Below are 20,353 nucleotides of genomic sequence, written 5' to 3' on the forward strand. Positions count from 1 at the left end.
TGGACCGTTCATGGCTCAGACAGTGTTTAAAGCAGGTTTACCTGTGTGTGTGGGAGGCCTGACAACAGAGTTGCCTTTTCTGGATGTTTTTTGAATAATCAAACTGGTGATTACTGCACAGAAGCTGCTCATTTGCAACACATGAGACCTCCAGGAGCATAATATAGAAATTCCCCCTTCCCTCCCCCCCCCCCCCCCCCCCCCCAATTCCTGTAATTGATGCAATTGTTCATTCCGTTTTAAGTGCCTAGCTAGGGCATATATTTTGGAAGCTGACTGTGTTCTTATCAAGGAAGCTCAAGGATGAGATTCCCATTAAAAAAAATCCGAGTAAAATGCTGTCTTGTCTGCTGATTCAGGCACTTAGTCCTGCTATGTGTAGATGCTGCCAAAAGACTTCCATCTGCAAATTCAGCAGGTGCTCACCAAAGGTGATGGAAATACAGGGCATCACTTTATGCAGCACCACTCAAGCACAGACACGGGGAAAGAGCCTCGGTGTTTCCTTGCCCTCACAAGGAACTGTAACAGAAGTAGCGTACTGAGTTCTCTGTATTCAAATAAAAAGTCACTTACCCCTTTTGCTCAAGGGTCAAGATTATCAGAGACTGACAGATGAAGGTGAACTTTCAGAGATTAAGACAACCTGACATACTTCAGAGCTAAATGTCCAGCAAGTCCCTCCTTATCCATGGCAAGTAAGTAGCTCTCAATTTTAAAGAAACTAAGCCACTTACTTCAGGTGTTTAACAATATCAGTAGTGAACTTTCTCTCCTGTTCACCCGAAATTATATTTTACAAAACAGCTGTGTTGTGGAAACAAAGATTTTCAATATTTCTTTAACAGTGGTTTCCTTCACTAGATGCGAAGACAAAAGTAGATTCATCACATACCCAAGTGGACATATCATGCATGAAGTGAAAAGGGTTGATTTAAATACTTCAAGAACTCAGATTTTTTTTTTTTAACAGCTATTTCTTGAAATTTCTGCTGTCCTGGGCTTTGCAAGTCCGAGTTTTATCCAGTCTTAAGCCAAATCCAACATTCTTCTTTTCAAGGTATTCTCAGCAGTTTGCTGAAGGCCAGGTGCAGTAATGAAGGCGGCTCAAAAAAGTTGTTCAGATCTTTCATCTCCTAGCACATCAAGAGAAGCCGAGTTCAGACTCTTGCTATTGATAAGAGTCCTCTTGAAACTGGAGTTCTGAGAGCCCATTACTGGCTCAGGTAACTGGCAGACAGGAAGAGCCTATTGTCTTGCAGTTATTTCATAGCTGTACATTTGTTCTCTAGAGGTCTGAGAGAATAAGACTTGAATCCAAGGAGAGAGAGATGTTTGGACCTAACCCACTTCAAGTTGAACTAGTATTGATTTTTGTTTAAAACTGATAACCACCTTCAGTGGGTTTCCCAGTCCCAAACAGAAAACTCTGTCTAGGTGCACTTTAAACTGCTCAACATGACTATGAGCACTTACATACTCTTTGGTTGTCCTGACTGACATGCAATAAATATTGTGTGAGTAACAGCAGTAGACAGTACTATTAACAAGTTCATTTTCACCATTAAGTCATCAATTATTTTTTCTCTGGAAATAATTTCCTTCATTTCAGGCTTTTTTTGAGACATAAGTACAAGTATGCCACAACCATGTATCACAGTGGCACTCAATTCACCCCCCAGGCTTCCTTTCTCTGCTTGGAGTGTGGAGGAAGAACTTGCATGCTCCTTCTGTAAGAGGAACTGGGTACTATCAATACAATCATGCATATCAATTTATTAACAACATTCAGTCATTACAATATAGCTTATACAGAAAACTAAACATAGAGCTGTTCACCTTACCTTCAGAAATAATCGTTTTCTGAAAGAAAATTAGTTAGAAGTTTCGAAAATTGAAGTAATGATCTTTTTTCCTGAAATAACCCATTTCCCCTCCAACTTTCACATATATTTGTCTCATATCAATTTTCCTTGAGACCAAAAAGCGGGGCCTTAACTTTTCACAGATTTCAAGTAGCAAAGCCATTTTCAATCAGATGAATTCTCCAAAAACTTCGTTGTTGAAAACAAAACTGATTAGGAGATAACATAAATGGATTAACCCTGGACAAAAGAAAATGTGTTACAGCAAATACCTGATGACTTGACTATTACGCTGGATAAAGCCAGATGAGTCAAAAGCAAGGATTTATATAGGTAACAGGGAGTGCGTGTTGATACTGATGGCAAGAAAGTTGAACTGGAGCTGGGGGCAGGGAGAAATTTTACCATCAGCAAAACAGTATTGGTCTCCAATTATTTAGCATTTGCTGCCACTGAATTTGCACTATGATGCCAACTGCAATTCACAATGACTTTAGGGGCAAGGCAGTCCTTGTGCCTTCAAATCCATTCTCCCGTGACCTGTCAGCTTAGAGGGATAATGAAGTTTTGGTAAAGAGTAACACATTTCCTTCAAAAAAAAAAAGTCATAAGAAAATGCCTGTGATGAGAAGAGGTGCCCTCTTTGTGCCTTGCTTAGGGAGGAAGCAGACTGTCAGATGCTGTAATAGAATTAGTATTTCATTTCTGCAAAAGTGTTCCATTTTGGCTAGCTTGGCAAGAAAAAGTGCCGAATGTCTTCTGACTCCCCTGACTTCAATGGGATAGCTGTCCCACGTACCTCAGACTTGCTTCAAATTGGCTTCAAGTAGCTGATGTTTATCACGAGGATGCAAAGTGAAAAGCACAGTTGCTGCATCCAAGGAAGTCACTTCTTGATGCATCTCTTGGTGAACATAAGATCATTAACAGGACTGGATAATAACACACCTATTTACAGGAACAGTCATTACATTTGAATAAAGGAAGAGAATGGCATTATCAAATCTCACGCTCAAGTGAGCAATCATCAGCAAGTACCAGGATGAAATTCTGGCAGAATGCTCATAGAAAACACAAACGTGGAGCAACTATCTTCCCCTGTGACAAGGATGGTTGGAGAAGATTAAAAAACAACATTAAGAGAACTAAAAACATACTTTAGCAAGGATCCTGATTCACAGAGCAGTCCTGAAGGAATGGGACGATACTATACTAGGAGCAGTGCTCTGCAGCAGCTCAAGACTCTTCACAAGTACCCAAGCTCCACCTTATGGCACTGGTTTTATTCCAGCAACTGATCTGACAGAAGAGACATGCCAGATGAAGTAAAGCGTTGGGTTTTTTGTACCACTCAGTTGTGAGTCAAATATCAAGATGTGCTCCCTCCAGAAGTGACTTCACTAGGAATCCTGACTGAGGGGAACTTCAGTATTAATTCTGGAAGGAAGGATATGAAACTAGAGAATTCAGCATTGAAGGACGAGAGAGGGAAAGAGACAGATTCCCTTATTCTCTGTGGAAATATTCAGCCCCAAGAACGTTGGCAAGATAGAAAACCTATAAACCCCAAACATCTGGGACACTCATTAACAGATTAACATAATGTCATTGTAGGAAGTCTTCAGAAACACTAGAAAACAATATCTATTTTTATCTAGACTGGGGTTTGTGCATGTTGTTTTCATGAGAGGTGATAAAATGCCTAAGAATAGACATTCATCTCTCAAAAACAGGATGAGGATTTCTGCGAGGAGTAATATTTAACTCATGGCAAAGGTAGAGCTCCTCATCAGAGAGACATCTTTGTGGGAGAAGTCACTAGCTCTATAGTAGTGGTACTTCATCATTTCCCCAGGGATTGGCACGTTATGCTTGATGAGACATTCTTTCACTTTTAATCTGGGCCAGACACTTGCAGAAAGAAAAGGGAAAACAAAGTTCAGGGGATAAATGATATGGTAACTGAGCATAAAGGAACCCCGCGTCACCAAGGGCTGCCAACAAATGCTGGCAGGTAGTCACAACTGCCTAATGCCCTTCCTATCTGTGTATGAGCTAGAATGTCAGACTGCCATCAGGAGGTGCAAAAACCTCCTACCCAGGAAGACAGTACCAACTGACTACCTGGAAAAAACTGGTGCATGTGAAGAAGCGATGAGGAATGGAAAATTACTTGTTCCTTTCCTAGTTTTGGAGAAATGCAGTTTTATGAAGATTAGTAATATTTCAATCTTCCCAGAATAGAAGACTGTCCAGAAAGAAAGGTGACATCCTACTCTTCTGAGAGGTCAGAATAGCTACAAGGTGCCACTTACACAGGGCAGACAATAAGCCTGTCATCCACAGCTGGGTTTGCCAGACTCCATCAAACTTGCACATCCACCATCTCTTAAAGCCAGGAACAGAGCTCCTGAAGCAAGCTCATCTTAGCAAACTGTCTTCTTACCTTTCTTACTGCAAAATTGAGGGTCTGAGGGAAAGACCAGTCTCTAACAGACACTGGCTGCACCTCTGAGATCTTACTTTCATTTCCCCAATGGCTCTATTATAATTTGATTTGCAAAACTAGCAAAAGGTCTCATTTTGAATGGCAACAGCTGTTGACATCAAGATTACACTGAATAATTTACCAGTTGAATTTCATCTGCTAAACAGAAAGGGCCTCTTGTGGAAGATTACTTCACTGGCTAAAGTTCTCTCTCTCTCTCCCCTGGCTTTCTCTTCCTTTCTGTGTATCCTGGACAGCACTAACCTCCTCATCAAAAAGACATTTCTAATCCACGTGGCCAAAGCAAGACAAGAGCTGTGCATTTGATCACTGCTGTTTTGTTGTACAGATTCTTAATTTTGGCTCAGATGCATAGTCCATGTATTTTCACACATACCAAGTGACTGATTGGGGATAATACTTAGGACTTGAGAAATGGATCCTCAAATTCAGACTCCTGCAGAATATGGCTCCTGGCAAACCCTTTGCATTAGCCCCTCTGTGTCTCATAGAAGTGCTACAGGGTTAACCCAGCAATACTAAGGAGCAAAAAGGAATGACAATTCCATCAAGTAAAATATAAAGTCATTGTACAGGCCTAGACACACAAACGTAAATGGCAGCATTTGTTACAAACCAGTGCTAGCTAGCAGGAAAGCTGTGAAAAGACATTTGGTGTGGTTTTCATAAAGAGCATAAGATTTTTTTCTGATAAGCTGCTGGATGTTTATGACAGAAACTCGAATGTCACGAGAATCTGGAAATGAAGCTGCATTCCACTGCTGAGCACACTTCATTTTCAGGAGCAGGACAAGTACTTTACCAAGCCAAATCTGCACTTGGATTGTAATGGATAACGAAACTTAACTAGGATGGTTCACGTCACAGAACTTACCCTTGGGTGCAATTTGGATGACACGGATGGCACTCACGATCCTCATCGGCATATTTGAAAATGAAACTGTTTGCCCCCTGTAAGCCATCAGGACATTTCTCCACACAGTTCGGACCATCCTTAAAATGGAAGCACTTCGTGCAGTGGTCAGGCCCCTGGAGAAGATGGAAGAAACACAGTACATTCAAGTTACTCCATACTTCCCCCCTGCACTGGAATTGCAGGTCCTAGCACGGCAGCACACACAGCAGTAACTGCAGTGGTGTTTCTTTTCCAGTGAGCAGCGAGTCACCCACATGGTTCCAGCCACTCTTAATGAGCAGCACATGTGTATCGTGCTGGTTCTGACCACAAACTTACTCTGCAGAGCCTAAGACTAAATGCTAGTTTCTAACTGGGTTTCCCCACATTACTGGCATGCTTAACACAACAGACTTTATGTCTGTTTTAAGCCTAAAGACACACAAAAAAAAGGAGGTAGAGTAATCCGCTACCTCCACAATCCACATTATTTCCCATACTGCCTTCTCCCTGTGGCATCTGGTAATCTTTCAGTGTTTCTGTGACAAAGCCTTCTCGATACCTAGTTTTTTAACAGTGCAGACTATCAGCTAAGGCTCCTGAACAACATAAGCCAAATCTTAAGCCAGCATAGCCAACCAAATACTGCATTCTGTTTGTGCACTGGTCTACAACTTTATATCCATGAGTTCCCCTTCAAGTCCAAATTTCTCTCATGGGCTGAAATTCGCAGTGTTAGCTTCTTGCTTTGCCGCAGCATTGCAGAAAGCAGAGTGGTACAGCAAAAACAATTATGAGAGTGATGAGGAGTGTAAAGTGTTTGTTTTCTTTACAGTCATTAGGTTACGTCAGAGAACCAAGGAAACAAGCTACAGGTTAAATTTTCTCAGTAATGAAGATCCTAAAATACAACTCCTTGCATCCAAGATGCTTTCAATCATGGCAATATATACAAATGACCGAAACAAGAAACAATTCCCATCCAACAAAAGGACAGTAATCTTGGAAACGAGACTCACTGCTCATATAAGATAATGCTGGTATTATGAAGAAGACAGCTGCAGTTAAAACTCATTTTTAGGATGTGTGTAACAAAAGCTGCACAGGCTAGGCTACATAGAAAAAAACCCACAAGATATGTTGCTCAAGCTTTCTGAAAATTTGAGACAAATTCCCACATCTTTTTGGAAAAAAAAAAAAAAAACAACCTGAGACCACAATGAATAGGACAGAATTGAACAAAATGAATAAAAGCAGTTAGAGAAGAGAATGTTCTAACTGCAACTGAATACTATCTCAACATTTAAAGACTTTGGACATAACATTTAAGGCATTAAGATGACTAATTCACCCGAGCTCATTCCTAGAATTTGCTTAATACACGCACAGTACTGCTCCTACATGTAGAATAAGTACATTTTCTGCCTATGTTAATGTTGATTTTCAACAGCTACTTTACATTTTCTAAGCAGAAGGTACCTGTGCTTTAGCACACTTCAACAGCCAGCTAGCCCACAAGGTACACAGTGCTGCTCTTACCGGCCCATAGCACGTGATCATGTTGTCTTCCATCTTCTCACACTGGGGATCACACTCCATGCAAACAGAACCATTTGCAAACTCTCGAAATTCCCTAGGAAAACATTTTGCAGGCAGGTTAGGAAAAAGCAAAAGTGAGTCTGAAGCTGAACTAAATGGCTGCCTCCTCACCTGGTGGTAATCATCTCAGCCCCGGTAAGCCAGGTAGACTACACCAGCTGAGATCACTTCATTTAATTGCATTAGCTTGCTTTACAACAGCTGAAAATTAAGCCCAATCAGCAAAGTCACCCAAAAAAACAACTTCTCCCCAGGTGTAGGTCACACATCTCATACTTTGAGCAGGGCTGAGCCCACAGAAAAGGCAAATACCATGCTCTAATCAATACAGCTCAGAACATTCTAGATGAAGTGCTGGTTATGCCACTCAAATAGAGCCTCTCTGCAATCTTACTGAGACAGACCTCATGGCAGAACCAGCCATCAAATGCTGCAGGGTTTGTGGTCAAAAACACAATTTTTCAACACTGCTCTCCAACCTTCTTTAAGCAGATGAAAGTGTATTCTGTCAGTGTTCTTTTTGCATGCACTGTCCAGATAGAACTGTTTAAAATATTTTCATGCATTCATAGGACTTCCAATCCTCTCTCTGTAACAGTTCCATGAGTTAACACACACAAGGCAGGAAAAGAAAGAAACCATGCAGCGATTTTATTTTCAATTAGCACCTTGAGGAGAAAAAAATGTAATTAAAACCATTCAGAGGTTTTTTGTTCATTTCCTTTTTTTGTTTGTTTGTTTTATCTTTATTACGAAATACATTCTTGGGACCTTGCTGTACTGCTATACAGGATGTTACACCTGCTTCCCTCCAAAGCCTAATTATTAATTACTTCTACTGCAAGTAACACGAGGAGCTTTGCTCTAATTTACCATTATCAGGCAGCCCTGACCAGCTTCGTCTGTTCAGTGTTTAGGCTATCTACCCTCTAGGAAAAAAATGGTTCACACGCACAGCAGGTTTTCTTCTTTCTATTTCCATGTACACACATAAAGTAAAAATCATAGGTAAATCTTTCCACGCAAGTTCAGATTCTGAAACAACTAGAAGTTATTCAACAATGTATTTCACCCAAAGGCAGTAATATTGGCAATGGAACCGGGTACCACTTGATGTAAAGACAAGGTAACTTACACATTAAATCCTGAACGATCTGATCAGCAGCATTAGGAAGAAGCAGAACAGAAATATCTTACCCATCATACAGGTTACAAGATTCTATGCAGGTCCTCCCCCTGATGAAGCGCTTGCAGGAGAGACACTGGTCTGGCCCTGGCCCCCAGCAGCCATCACTTGAGCATAACTCATTACACACCATCCCATCAGCAGCTACAGAGAAAGAGGATACTACCATTCAGTTACATAGTCCTCTGAACTCCAAGGGAAAACATTTCATATAGCATCCAAAAAAGAAGATATTCCCCTAAAAACACACACAAAAAAACCCAAAGCCCAACTCTTGCTCATAGCATAAGCCACACACAGGGATGATATAGCGAAATTCCACTTCAAATCTAATTATAAATGTTTGTGATGGGTAAAAAGCCTCCAACCTCAATAGCCTTAAAGATGCTACAAAACTTCAGTCTCTGAAAAGAGTCAACACACTCCCTACAGCACAGGTGGCCCTGCCTGATGAACAGGATTCTCAAACCCAGCCAGGAACAGAATTAGCACTATTTACCACTGAACCCTTACAACAAAGGAGCCAACCTCAGCATTACTACAACGGCTATCCTACCTCAAGAACTAACAAAAAGATAACAAATTTTGCTTTTCGAAAGAAGCTTCTCTACAAACATTTTGCTTTTGAAAAACAGAAATTGCTTCTGACAGGTCCTTAGCAATACAAGCAAAACGCTTGCAGGTAGGCCAAGAGCCACATGAAAAAGAAGAGCTGAACTCACCCCACTGGTGAAGCAGCTCTGTGGCCGTGCAGCACTCCTTCTCTAGAAGCTCCAAGAGATGCCCTCCCCTCCACGGCTGCCCCTTATATAAGCTCAGGGTGGCTGCCCCCTGGGTCCACCCCTTCTGCCCAGCTGGGGAGCACAGGTGCACATCGTTTGCCTGTGCCCCCTGGGCAGCCACAGCCCTTCAGCCTGCTCCATCACCACTTCAAGCCCTGACCTAACCGTTCTCCTGCAGCAGCTGTTAGAGAAGATTCTAGAAGATTCCTGCTGTATGCAGTATATTGCAGAAAAATGGCCCTAACTTTGGTAATGGGAAGTCAAGCCTCACAAAACAGAAAACTTGATCTCCAAAGCAGCGATGCAGACAAAGAAGTTCTGTTTAATGCAGAGTGGTAAATGTGATCTGATGTAGATAGGAAGAAGGAAAAATATAAAAAAAAAAACAACCGAAACCAAAAGCTTATTTTCTACACAGAACAATGCTGGATGAAACGTTCTTCTCTGAGCTATTACAGCTCAACCAGGAGTTCAGGATTAACCTCAACAAAGAATTAACATCAACAGTTCTATGATTTTTTTTTTTTCTAGAAACAGAACAGAGAAAAGCCAGAAATAATTCTCTTTCCACCACAGCAACTCACCACGCGCTCACAGTTTGAGTACTACACCCAGTTCTGGTTTGTTCCTTTCAGAAAGGATAAAGTAAGAAAAACAGTGTTGCAGAGTCTATCACAACGTAGGAACAGTCCTAGATAAAGGTGAGGAAGAATACAACAAACTTCTATGATAATGTGAACAAGAAGAAGAAAAGCACAGAGCAATTTTCATGGCTTCTTCCAAGTGCCTTGAGAGCATTCAAAGAGATGAGAACCCAACAGGCTTCAAAAACAGCTTTTTCTTCCTACAAAGTGTAGCTCAAGCTGCAGAATTCCCTGGCACAAGGAGATGGCTTTAAACTGGAAGAGGATAGATTTGGAGTAGATAGACTAGATATTAGGAAGAAATTCTTTACTGTGAGGGTGGTGAGGCACTGGAACAGGTGAGGCTGTGAATGCCCCCTCCCTGGAAGCATCCAAGGCCAGGCTGGATGGGGCTGTGAGCAACCTGGTCTGGTGGGAGGTGTCCTTGCCTACAGCAGAGGGTTGGAACTAATGGTCTTAAAGGTCCCTTCCAACCCAAGCCATTCTATGAAAGTATTACTATTAATTGTGCTTTCTAAATTCTTCAGTGCAAAAGCACCCGAAAATAGAGCAAGGAGCTTTTCGTACTAAACACAACATGGCCAACAGCCCACAAAGTAAAACACTGCCAATCTCAAAACCAAAACTCAAAGGAATAAAACAAACAAAAGATGAACGAAAGGTGGTTGCAAACAACAGAATTGTGCGTTGCTATTTATACAAATCCTTTCCTACATAAATGATGGACAGTGGAAATGAGCAAAGAGCAAAAGCAAACAAATACTCTCCCCTCAGAATCTGAAGAAGGTCCAATTCTACTGATTTAGCCAAACCCTACCATGTGGAAGTGTCAAACTCACATTCTGAATCCACTCTTCCATGATGAGACAGTTTAAGTAAATGACTTATACAGTAGAGTGAGTAGATGAAAAGTAACAACAATCTCCTAAATACCAGAGTGAGCAAATTCATCAACACTTGCTTCTCTGATTCACTGGAAACAGCTTGAGCAAAGTGTCAAGGAATATGCTAAGAAGTAAGTTTGCTGGTAGAGTTCTGACAACTCCCCTCAAATGCTTTTCAGTGTGTTTCCACACACAGAAAACACCTACAGAACAGCAACTGTGCACACGCAACACACCTTCACAGAGGGGCAACAGAATTAGCAACAGTTGAATGGCAACACCTGGAAATCATTCCAATTTTGTTCTTTTTTTGGATGAAAGTTCAAGTCAGCTACAGCCAAAAAGAAAATAGTTATACTAGGAGTAATTGCAGGTGGTTGTTTAATTCCTGTTGGATGATTAATTCTGAGAGATTCCAGCACAGAATGAGAGACCAGAGCTATTTAGCACTCTCTTACATTAAGACATCTTATTCTCTTGCCTTGAACTCCACTGCAAATCAGGGCCAGGAGTTGGACTTCGTGATCGTTGTGGGTCTCTTCCAACTCAGGACGTTCTGTGACTGTGAGAGCTCCTGAATTCTAGACAAATACTCTGCAGTTGATTTCCACTAGGGTTATCCATTTGGAGACATCCATTTGCCACATGAAACCATGTGAAACAACTTTGGGAGACACTGTCAGGCTGTGCCAAAGGTGCAGCAGCTTTTGAAGGCTCAGCTCATCCTTCACTCTTCTAACATGCCTCCAAGCCTACAGATCTCCCAGGCTCCGTGCAGCTCACAAGGATCTCACTGGTAATCATGGACTGTAACGTTTTCCACTGACTGAAGTCCACTGTCATTATTTTCATTTAAAAAAGAACAGACTGTCACTGAATTCTGCTGTGTCAGTGTTATCCCAAGATAAGCATCACTACAGACTGAGCATTTCCAGGGATATTTAACTCCCTCAACAATTTTTTAGTATTCCGTTACTTTTAAGTTCAGCAGAAGACAATTTTGAAAGGTATGGGAGAGATACATCACCATCTTGTGATTTATAGTAAAAATCACCTCAATAAGAGGCTGATGACATGACCTCAGAAGCTCACACATGCATTTTGAATAGAGCTATGTTTGTATTCAATGCCCGCTGTAACCTGTTCCAAGCTGTTCGTAATCACTAGGCAGTAAGGAAAGCAGTAACAAGCTGACAGTGCCTCAAAATACACAAAGAATTAATAATAAACACACCAGAGTGTGGCTGTAATAATTAACACGGTCTAGACTGGTTTCTTTGTGGGAAATGGTACGAAAAGAAATCTTTAATGGCTATTTTTATTAACAATTCACACTCTGCTAGTTGCCATGTAAACAAATGGTATTTCCACCACAGACATTACACTTCAATCCTGCAAATATTTATGTACACTTTAACCTTCATCATTCTGATCAGGCTTGTTTGTCACTCAGACAGGCATGTGCATATGTGCAAGTGCCTGAAGAATGTGGGTCTAAAACAGGCAAAAGAACCAGAAGGCAGCAACTGAAGCCCTAGTGGCTTGCCCTCAGATCACAAACACTCAGGCAATGGAAGATTAGAAAAGCTCTCCGGTCTGCTGCCATCTACTGAAAATCACAGATGCTTCAAAGCATGCTGGACAAATGCATCCGGCTCTAAGGACCAGTTCTGTCTTAGCCCAAGTAAAGGTGAGGAGTTTAGTGAGACATCTAACCTGCAGCAGAACCCATTTAACCCCAGAGAGGAGCTGACTGACAGGCAGAGCTGAAGCAGCAAGGGAGCTCTTCTCATCTAATGTTGACACTCTGAAGGCCACAAAACATTAGCGATTCATTCATACAAGATGTGCATAGAGAGAAAACCATGGTTACATTTATGATTCAGGAAATTAGCAGTCCAAGACACTGCATTCTGATCTGAGTAACCTGGCCCGTAGCCTGTGTTCATTAAATACAGCCCATTTAATAAACATAGGCTAGAGCTCATTTTTAGAACTAAAATCCTGGTAGTGTATCTTATGTAGTTACTTTTCAAAGGGAAATGAAAGAGATCTGTTTTTCTCATGAAGATTCTCCTGGTGTAAAATTGCATAAAACAACTTCAATAGTATTTTTCTTCCTGGGAAATAAAAGCTTCTACCACAGCAAATCCTCAACATGGTGAAAATCAAATAAAGTTCACATTTTCCCTTTGTGTGCAAACGTACTGACAAGACTTACAGTGCCAGAGTGTCATTTGGCAGTATGTCCTAGTTTCCATTTGCTCACGAAGTCTGAGTTTCAACAGCTGTAGCCATTTCAAAGACACCCCAACTTAGCAATCACAAACAAGGGCAAAGAGGTATTAGATAAAGCAATCCCAACAACTGCTATGGGACTACCTTCCCAAGTGCTGCGTCCAGCTGGCCACCATGTTCACCCAAGCAGTTTCCCATTGTCTTCTAACACGTGGTCTGTAAGTTATGCAGCTCTTGAAGCAAAAAGGAAGCACTACTTCCATTTTGGAGCTAGGGAGATTACGTTGCATCCTATGACTTTATTTTCATACTGAATCTCTCTGGACAGAAGAGAGTTATTTTTGTCGTTTCATTTATTTGCATCATTATCAGATTGCTATAGCTAACCTTGATGTAAAAAAGCAAAAGACAAAAAAACGGCGGAGATCAGCAAGAACAATATGTTTCTCCCACAGTGTGCAGCCTTTTATGTGGTAGAAAGGAATCCTGTGCTGTCTGGAGACGTCATAGGTTCTTGTATCTCACAGCAAAACTGGACCACTAGGATCCTACTGGAATACAGTCTAGCAGCAAGAGATCTGGGGCCACCAATACAAGAAAGACAGGGAGCTGCTAGAGAGGGTCCAGAGGAGGGCCACAAAGATGATCAGGGGGCTGCATCACCTCCCCTACGAAGACAGGTCGAGGGAGCTGGGCTTGTTCAGCCTGGAGAAAACAAGGCTGCAGGGTGATCTCATTGCAGCCTTCCAGTATCAAAAGGGAGCCTGTTTATAAAACAGGAGGGGAGTCAACTCTTTCCAAGGGTAGATAATGGCAGGACAAGGGGAAAGTTTTTGGGTTTTAAGTTGAGGGAGCAAAGGTTTAGGTTGGATGTCAGAGGGAAGTTCTTTACTTTGAGAGTGGTGAGGTGCTGGAACAGGCTCTGCCCAGGGAGGCTGTGGATGCCCCATCCCTGGAGGTGTTCAAGGCCAGGTTGGATGGGGCCCTGGGCAGCCTGGTCTGGTATTAAATGTGGAGGTTGGTGGCCCTGCATGCGGCGGGAGGCTGGAGATTCATGATCCTTGCAGTTCCTTCCAACCCAACTCATTCTACGATTCTACAATTCTATGAGTCAACCTTCACTTTTATCTGTAGAATAGTAACCAAATAACAGCCAAAAAAAATCTCATGTGGAGATCTACCAAATAACTCTTTACACTCCATGAAGCTCTCACATGACAGAAGAATTGAAAAAAATAACCAAGTAGAGGTGACAGACATATAGATATGTTTCACGTAATACTGGACTCTACCCTCATACCACAGTGATGAGCACAGCCACAGTGTCTTTCAATGCAGAACAGTACTTCAAAGAGAGGGAACAAAATAAACACTTAAAAGTAGGATCACAGCTTGAAAAAGAACATTTCTGCCTGGCCAAATCTGAAAGAACAGATATATCACTTAAACATACCACAACTTAATGAATTTCCTCTCTAGCAGTACAACCATATCCTTAAAATGAACCATACTGCTCCTCCAAGTGTTATGCAAGTTGCTGTATAATTTCTGCATAACCAACTCATTTAATCTGCTAGACGGTGTTCATTTGTTTTTCAATATGATCTTAGTCCAGATATCGTCACATAAGCTTTTCTGAAAGACAATTAGCCCCAGCTGAAAGTCTGCTAGCAACCTTCCTTGTCAGATTGGCTCAGTACAGAAAGGGAGAACACAGTCCCAAAAGTGACCTTTCAAGATTAAGAGAGAGCCACTCTGGTGAAGAAGAGCAGGAGAAGCAAAAGATGCCTGTTTCACTCCCTAAGGAGAGGGCTGTAAATCAAAGTCTACAAAAACTATATTCACTCCACATTTACAACCTTCAGAATCCATATTTATAACACTATCTTATCTCCAAAGTTCACACCACAGTAAGGAAGCAGTGCCTTCTCTCTTCTCTGTATCGTTTGCTCATACTTTAAAACACTTCATTTGCTTATAAATCTCCTCGGAGACACTGATCACTACTCCACTCTTGTTCATGGGCCTCCTGACAAGTGACCCCAGCTGCATTTCTGGCCTGTCCACACGCTGTATCCTGTCAGTACTTAAATTATTTCCCCCAGAGTGAGCCAATCACGGGCAAGAAGATCTGCATTGAGAAGCAATACTTACTGCAGTTCTCTGCTTTTTTATTCCGATGAATCACCGTCTTTTGGCTGGGTGTGCTGAAAAGGCTGGTCCAGTTGACTGTGTGGTAGTAGCATAAATTGCTGTTGTCTGTTATGTAGATGTTACCAGCACTGATTTGCTTCAAGGACTGGAACTGTAAGGAGGTAATGCCTTGCTGCTTCAGGATGAGTAAGGAAAGGCCACTGTGACAAAAACAAAAGAGAACAGGGATGAGCCCCAAGAGGTGGCTCCAGAGGTGGCACTCAGTGGAGCTGGTGGAGAACTTCCCACTGAAATTAGTTTCTAATGGCATGACCATTTTTTGCAAATTTGCTCAGAAAACCTTCAGTTTGAGATGACACAAACATTTCGTGAGGCAAAAGGAGGTTTTATTGCCCAGAAAGCTATGAGCCCTATCAGAATTGTAATACCACAAACTGCGAGGCTCACACCGTTAGGTCAGTTCAGCCATCAGACTCACTGACTAAGTCACTCACAGCTCTGTAACAATCATTAGCTCTTTTTTTTTTTTTTAAATAAAGTGCTGTCAAGAGAACTGAAGACAAATTGTTGTTTCTTTTTCCCACAAGACATCAAAATTAATACTAAGATGGTTCACACGCTAAGGAAAAGCTGACAAAGCCGTGTAAAATGTATTCTAAAATGTATTAACATGACAAATTAATGTCATCTATAGTAATAGAGGAAGAAACTGTTATTTTCAAGGAAATTTTTCCACCCACTTTCTACGTTTCATTTTTCGGCTATTGTAAGCTGTGGTTATCTCCTCTATCAGAAGAATGGTAAATGACTGTGTAACACAGGAACGACTGTGCGTATTGTATGACTGAAGACAAGTGAACAACATCCAGCTTCTCAACATCCTTTAAGTTATTGTATTTTAATGCTTATAATTGCTTTCCAGCTGTTCTAAACAAAAACTGCTGCTTCTGAACAGAATGCTGGGCTGTAATTCAATCTCGAGGTTTAATTGCTATTCATAATCTGCTTGGTCTGCTGCTAAAAAAGTCAGCAGAATGCTGCATTTACACAGCTGGGAACCAGAGTTCCCTCTTTACATCACTCTACAAGGTGTCTTGTCTTCCACCATCACTTCTCACTGCATCTTCTCCTCTTCAAAAATCAATTCCTCCCCATCAGTTCTCAGATGGAAACATCTCTGGTAAAAATGGCACTACAGAGCTAACAAATATCATCTGCTAAGTACAATGAACTTACCTTTTATTGCTTCTTAAGACCAGATTGTTCTATGGTCATATGAGACTGCACTTCTATCTACATGGGCATGCATGCGTATGGGCATGCAGACAATGAGGCTGAGTTCTAGTATCTTTCAAGGTACATTTCACACTTAGAAATATTTTAAAATGTAGAAAGTATTAAATGAACAGGAAGTTGGCAGCTGCAAAAATGAACCAGGATAATCTGATGCTGTTTGTTTTTCTTGTACATCTTTACAGTCAAAAGTTATTGTCCACTGTAAAGAATGAAATAGCAAAGATACTGTTAATGAACAGCTTGGCAACTGAGAAAATGTACCAAGTTATGACACCCTTCCCAAGAAGTGTTGCATTCCATGCTACTAAAATGCTAACGAAAAACAGTGTCATGAACGCAGAAAGTACCTTACCTATACAGAGCTCTTCCACCAATAGTAACCAAGTTAGAAAACACCCTGAAGTCAGTCATGTTCTCAGGCCATGACTGTATGTTCAAATACCCTGAAGGAGAAAAAGCAAACGTGAACATCAATCATTCCAGCCATAAAGACTGCTTTATCATATACATGAATTAAGACAGGCCTAGGCTTTAACTGAAAGACAGTGATGGTCAAAGAAATAAATAGGTAATGAATTCAAAGACAGTAGTGTGCAGTATTCACCAGGCTACTCTGTACTGTATCCTCCAGCAAGGAAAAGGAAGATATGAACAGTGTCACAGCAGAAATGTCCCAGCACTAAATCCACTTTCAAAAGCCACGCTGAGGCCAAGCTTAAACAAAGGCTGCAATCTGAAAGGCCTACGTGCCATTTCTCAGCAGCAGCAGACAAAGTTAGGATTTGCCTTAATTAAGAACATTTAGTTTAAAATGTATTGGAGCCCCAAGACAGAAATTGAGAGATCCATTATGATGCATTAAAAGGTAACAAGACTTTCCTAAAACGAAGAACTTGCATTCATTTCTGACTGTGTGTGAGGACCAGTCATCAATGGAGAGCATTCTTGGCAAAGGTAGTCAGTGCAACTCCTTATTTTGTTCTGCACAGACATCTACAGTGCACAGTTACCTGTGCTTTTGTTTCAGTACAGGACTGGAATGCAATACATCTTTAAGCAAAGGGATAATTCCACCAGTAAAGCAGAGACTTCCATTTGCATCTGCAACACCTGTATCACTTTGCCAGCACAGTGCTCACTTAGCAGTAAGGTCTTGGTCTTCTGATGCTCGTGTAACCCAAAGGCAAGGTTTATTCTGTATTCACGCGTAAAGGACAGCCCATTTGTGAACAATACTTTAATAAATAACAACTCCAGTATCAGCTACCAAATTTATAGCAGAGTGAGTTTTAAGAAAACAGCACCTGTGTTCCTCAGAAAACCCAACAAATGACAACAGCAAATGCAAAATGAGAAGAAATTCAGATTGTAGGACATCACAAGTGTTTGTTACCTGTTATCTCTCTCACTGTTTGGAAGATATTTAATTTCTCAGGATTAATTGCAGCGATTGTGTGATATGGATCCCTGGAAGATTAAACAGACAAAATGCCACATTATGAATAATAATTAAAAAAAAAAAACAACAATCACCACCACAACCTTCACAAAGCTCAGCCGTACAGAAAGTAGTATTCTTTTAGAACATGAGGTCAATACTTTGATTTCAGGCAGTGTGGGCTGGAGGTTTCTCCAGACTGTTCCCAATTTTTTCAGACTTCTGTTTCTGCAGGATCTAACTTCTCCCATGTCATCTTAAAGGGAAAGAGTAGTGCTCACTGTCTTGAAGGATTGAATCACGAACATTTCAGTAAATACTTACGTTGTTGGAAAATTAATGGATTCTGAACAACTATGGATGATCTTCCTAAAGGATAAAGGTGCATATTTTCAACATTTTTCCCAGGAAGACTAGCTTAAATGGCACAGTTTAAGTACTGTGCTACTACCTGGACTAACAAACTGCTACTGAAACAACTAACAAGCTATAAGCAGAAGAGAACTATGAGCATGCTGGCAGTCCCCGACATGCGACTTCAGAAGGACGCACTGCTTACAAGGTATAGAGCAGGGAACACTAAGCTGACCAGTCAAGCAAGTTGGCCACCTGAGAACTGAAATGCCCCTGTCAAACATGAAAATCACAGGTATGCTACAGCATAAAAAGATACACAGACTCATTTTGAGAGTGCCGTGAGTTATTATTTCTTCTTTTGCTGTTAAAAAGTAAGAGAATTTGTTTCGAAAATATCCCCTAGGAGGAAATATACTGTGACTCTCCAGTTGTGTAAGCCTACCAAAAGCCTAACTTTAACAAAAAGCCCTTGAGTCAGGGAAAAATTCTTCTGTAACACCACGTTATGGTGTTTTTGTTATTTTTTCAAGGCTAGGAAACATCCTCAGTAAAAGATGGAGCATGCATTTCCATGTGTCCTGCTTCCTAAGAGACATTCTTGGAACTGGGGCCTATTGGTAACGAACCAGGCTGTCTCCTGAGATGGGCCTCATGAGTCTATGCTGTGGTGAATATACATTTAAACTCCTTTAACAGGCAAACGCCTGATATGCTTTATCAACATGCAAACTTGTGGAGTAACGCAGGCATCTACCACTCTTACCAGCAGAGCCAAGACTTGGCAGTAGAACAGGCACAAATAAACTTTACAGCTTCAAGAATGAGAGATTTAACTGATTGTATAACTGCAGACACACAGCTAAAGGGGAAATAAAACACTGCCTATAATGGAGGGTTGTTGCTCTTGCTGATAGTTACGGCCCTCTGTCTTTAACAGAGATTATAACACAGGAACAGAAAGAACACCGCATGTAAGTTGGTCGGGCCTTACTGAACCAATGCTTCCATCTGTTCAGGCCAGTGAAAGATGGGCTTCATGGGCAACATTTCCTAGCAGTGATGCTGTCGCAGCAGCCTTGGAACAGTGGGTCACCTGCACTGGGGCAGATTTTTACAAGCATAGCGTGCAGGCTCTTGTTCATCACTGGCAAAAATGCACAGCTAATGCTGAGGACTATGTTGAAAAATAGAGTTTTGATATAGGAAACGCTCAGCTACAAACAGCGTTATTGTGCTCCGTGTATATATTGTTGTTGCCATGGAAATAAATAGGAAGCATCATTTTTGGAGTGACCTATGCAGCTTGAATAGACATTGTTACAAATAGGTGGGGACTAAGCTCAAATGATGAAGCAACAGAAAGACAAGCTACAAAATAACAGGATCAAAAATGACAGAATCAATCGTAATCACACCGTTACCAATCAAAACAAGAAAACCCACTCTTAGCATCTTTCTAGCAATGAAGTAGTTCTCTGAGACTACAAAACATCTTTCAATTCTTCAGAGACAACCAGACTTGAAGTTTCTACAATCTGAAGTGCTCAAAATTCAGACTTAAATGCTACAGTTCACATAGTATACAAATTTGTAACAGAAGGTAACTCCGAGTTCAAGTGGAGGTACTTATCCTTGTTGCTCCATATTGTCCATCCACGTAACTAGCAGAGTACCTAGCATCTTCTTTTATTTCCTTTGTGTATTAATGATTTGCAATATGTAATTGAAATTTTAAACAAAAAAGCTGTTCCAGAATTTTTTCTTCCCCAGAGTGTTTTATTCGAGGTTGGTTTTGTTCTCTTTAAGTGTGATAGATCTGTTATTATCACTCACCTTGCAACTTCACTATTATTGCATCTTTTACAAAACACATCCCTGTAATACTCAAAATCACAGATCACCTAATGAACTGGAATGATTCAGAGAGAACTGCTTGGTTCCTCCGGCTGCTTGCCTTGCATTTACTGGAGAACTTTCAGTCCTGTGGGATGCAACAGATTTACAACCAGCCTTGTGATCAGTCATCTGGCCGGATGAGGAAGTGTTAAGGTATGAGCACCGACTCCTGTGTGACCTTCGCCAGGGCTTCCACAAGCCTGAAGCTGCATTTCCTCAAACCACTTTCTCCCTGTGCTACGTTAGCCTTTCACACTGTGCTCCCTGCTGGAGAGATGAGAAGGCCAACTACACTGCCACAGCTCACATTTGCTGGCCTTTTGAACATCAGTGAGCTGCACGGCTCCACTGAAACGGATCTGCAGCTTTTGCGTGGCTGGAGTCAAGTTGCAGGTGAAGAAATACTACAGCCCATCACCCCAGCAAATCAAGGAGACGAGTCATTTCTCTCCGCCTCACCTCGTAGGGAAATCTGAGCCATGCGACCTGGAGTCAACAACTTCATTATCTTAACACATCTCAATCTAAGAAAGGCCAACAAGAAATCTGCTGCTATTACTCGTGCCAGAATTCCACTACAGATCCTTCCGCAGAAGTTCAGTTCAGCACA

At 41.3% G+C, this 20,353-nt stretch overlaps 1 protein-coding gene across 8 annotated transcripts in view; it reads right to left on the reverse strand.

Moving 5' to 3' along the window:
• Positions 1 to 20,353, reverse strand: part of ERBB4 (erb-b2 receptor tyrosine kinase 4) — a 491,485-nt gene that overhangs the window by 124,185 nt on the left and 346,947 nt on the right. For all 8 annotated transcript variants that reach the window (XM_015289117.4, XM_015289115.4, XM_015289118.4 and 5 more), the window contains 6 exon segments: positions 17,446 to 17,519; positions 16,405 to 16,495; positions 14,757 to 14,956; positions 8,066 to 8,198; positions 6,809 to 6,902; positions 5,249 to 5,403 (listed from right to left, as the gene is read on the reverse strand). In XM_015289117.4, the coding sequence (XP_015144603.1) occupies positions 5,249 to 5,403; positions 6,809 to 6,902; positions 8,066 to 8,198; positions 14,757 to 14,956; positions 16,405 to 16,495; positions 17,446 to 17,519 (747 nt within the window).

This window comes from Gallus gallus, chromosome 7, assembly GCF_016699485.2.
Source record: "Gallus gallus isolate bGalGal1 chromosome 7, bGalGal1.mat.broiler.GRCg7b, whole genome shotgun sequence".
Lineage (NCBI taxonomy): Eukaryota > Metazoa > Chordata > Aves > Galliformes > Phasianidae > Gallus > Gallus gallus.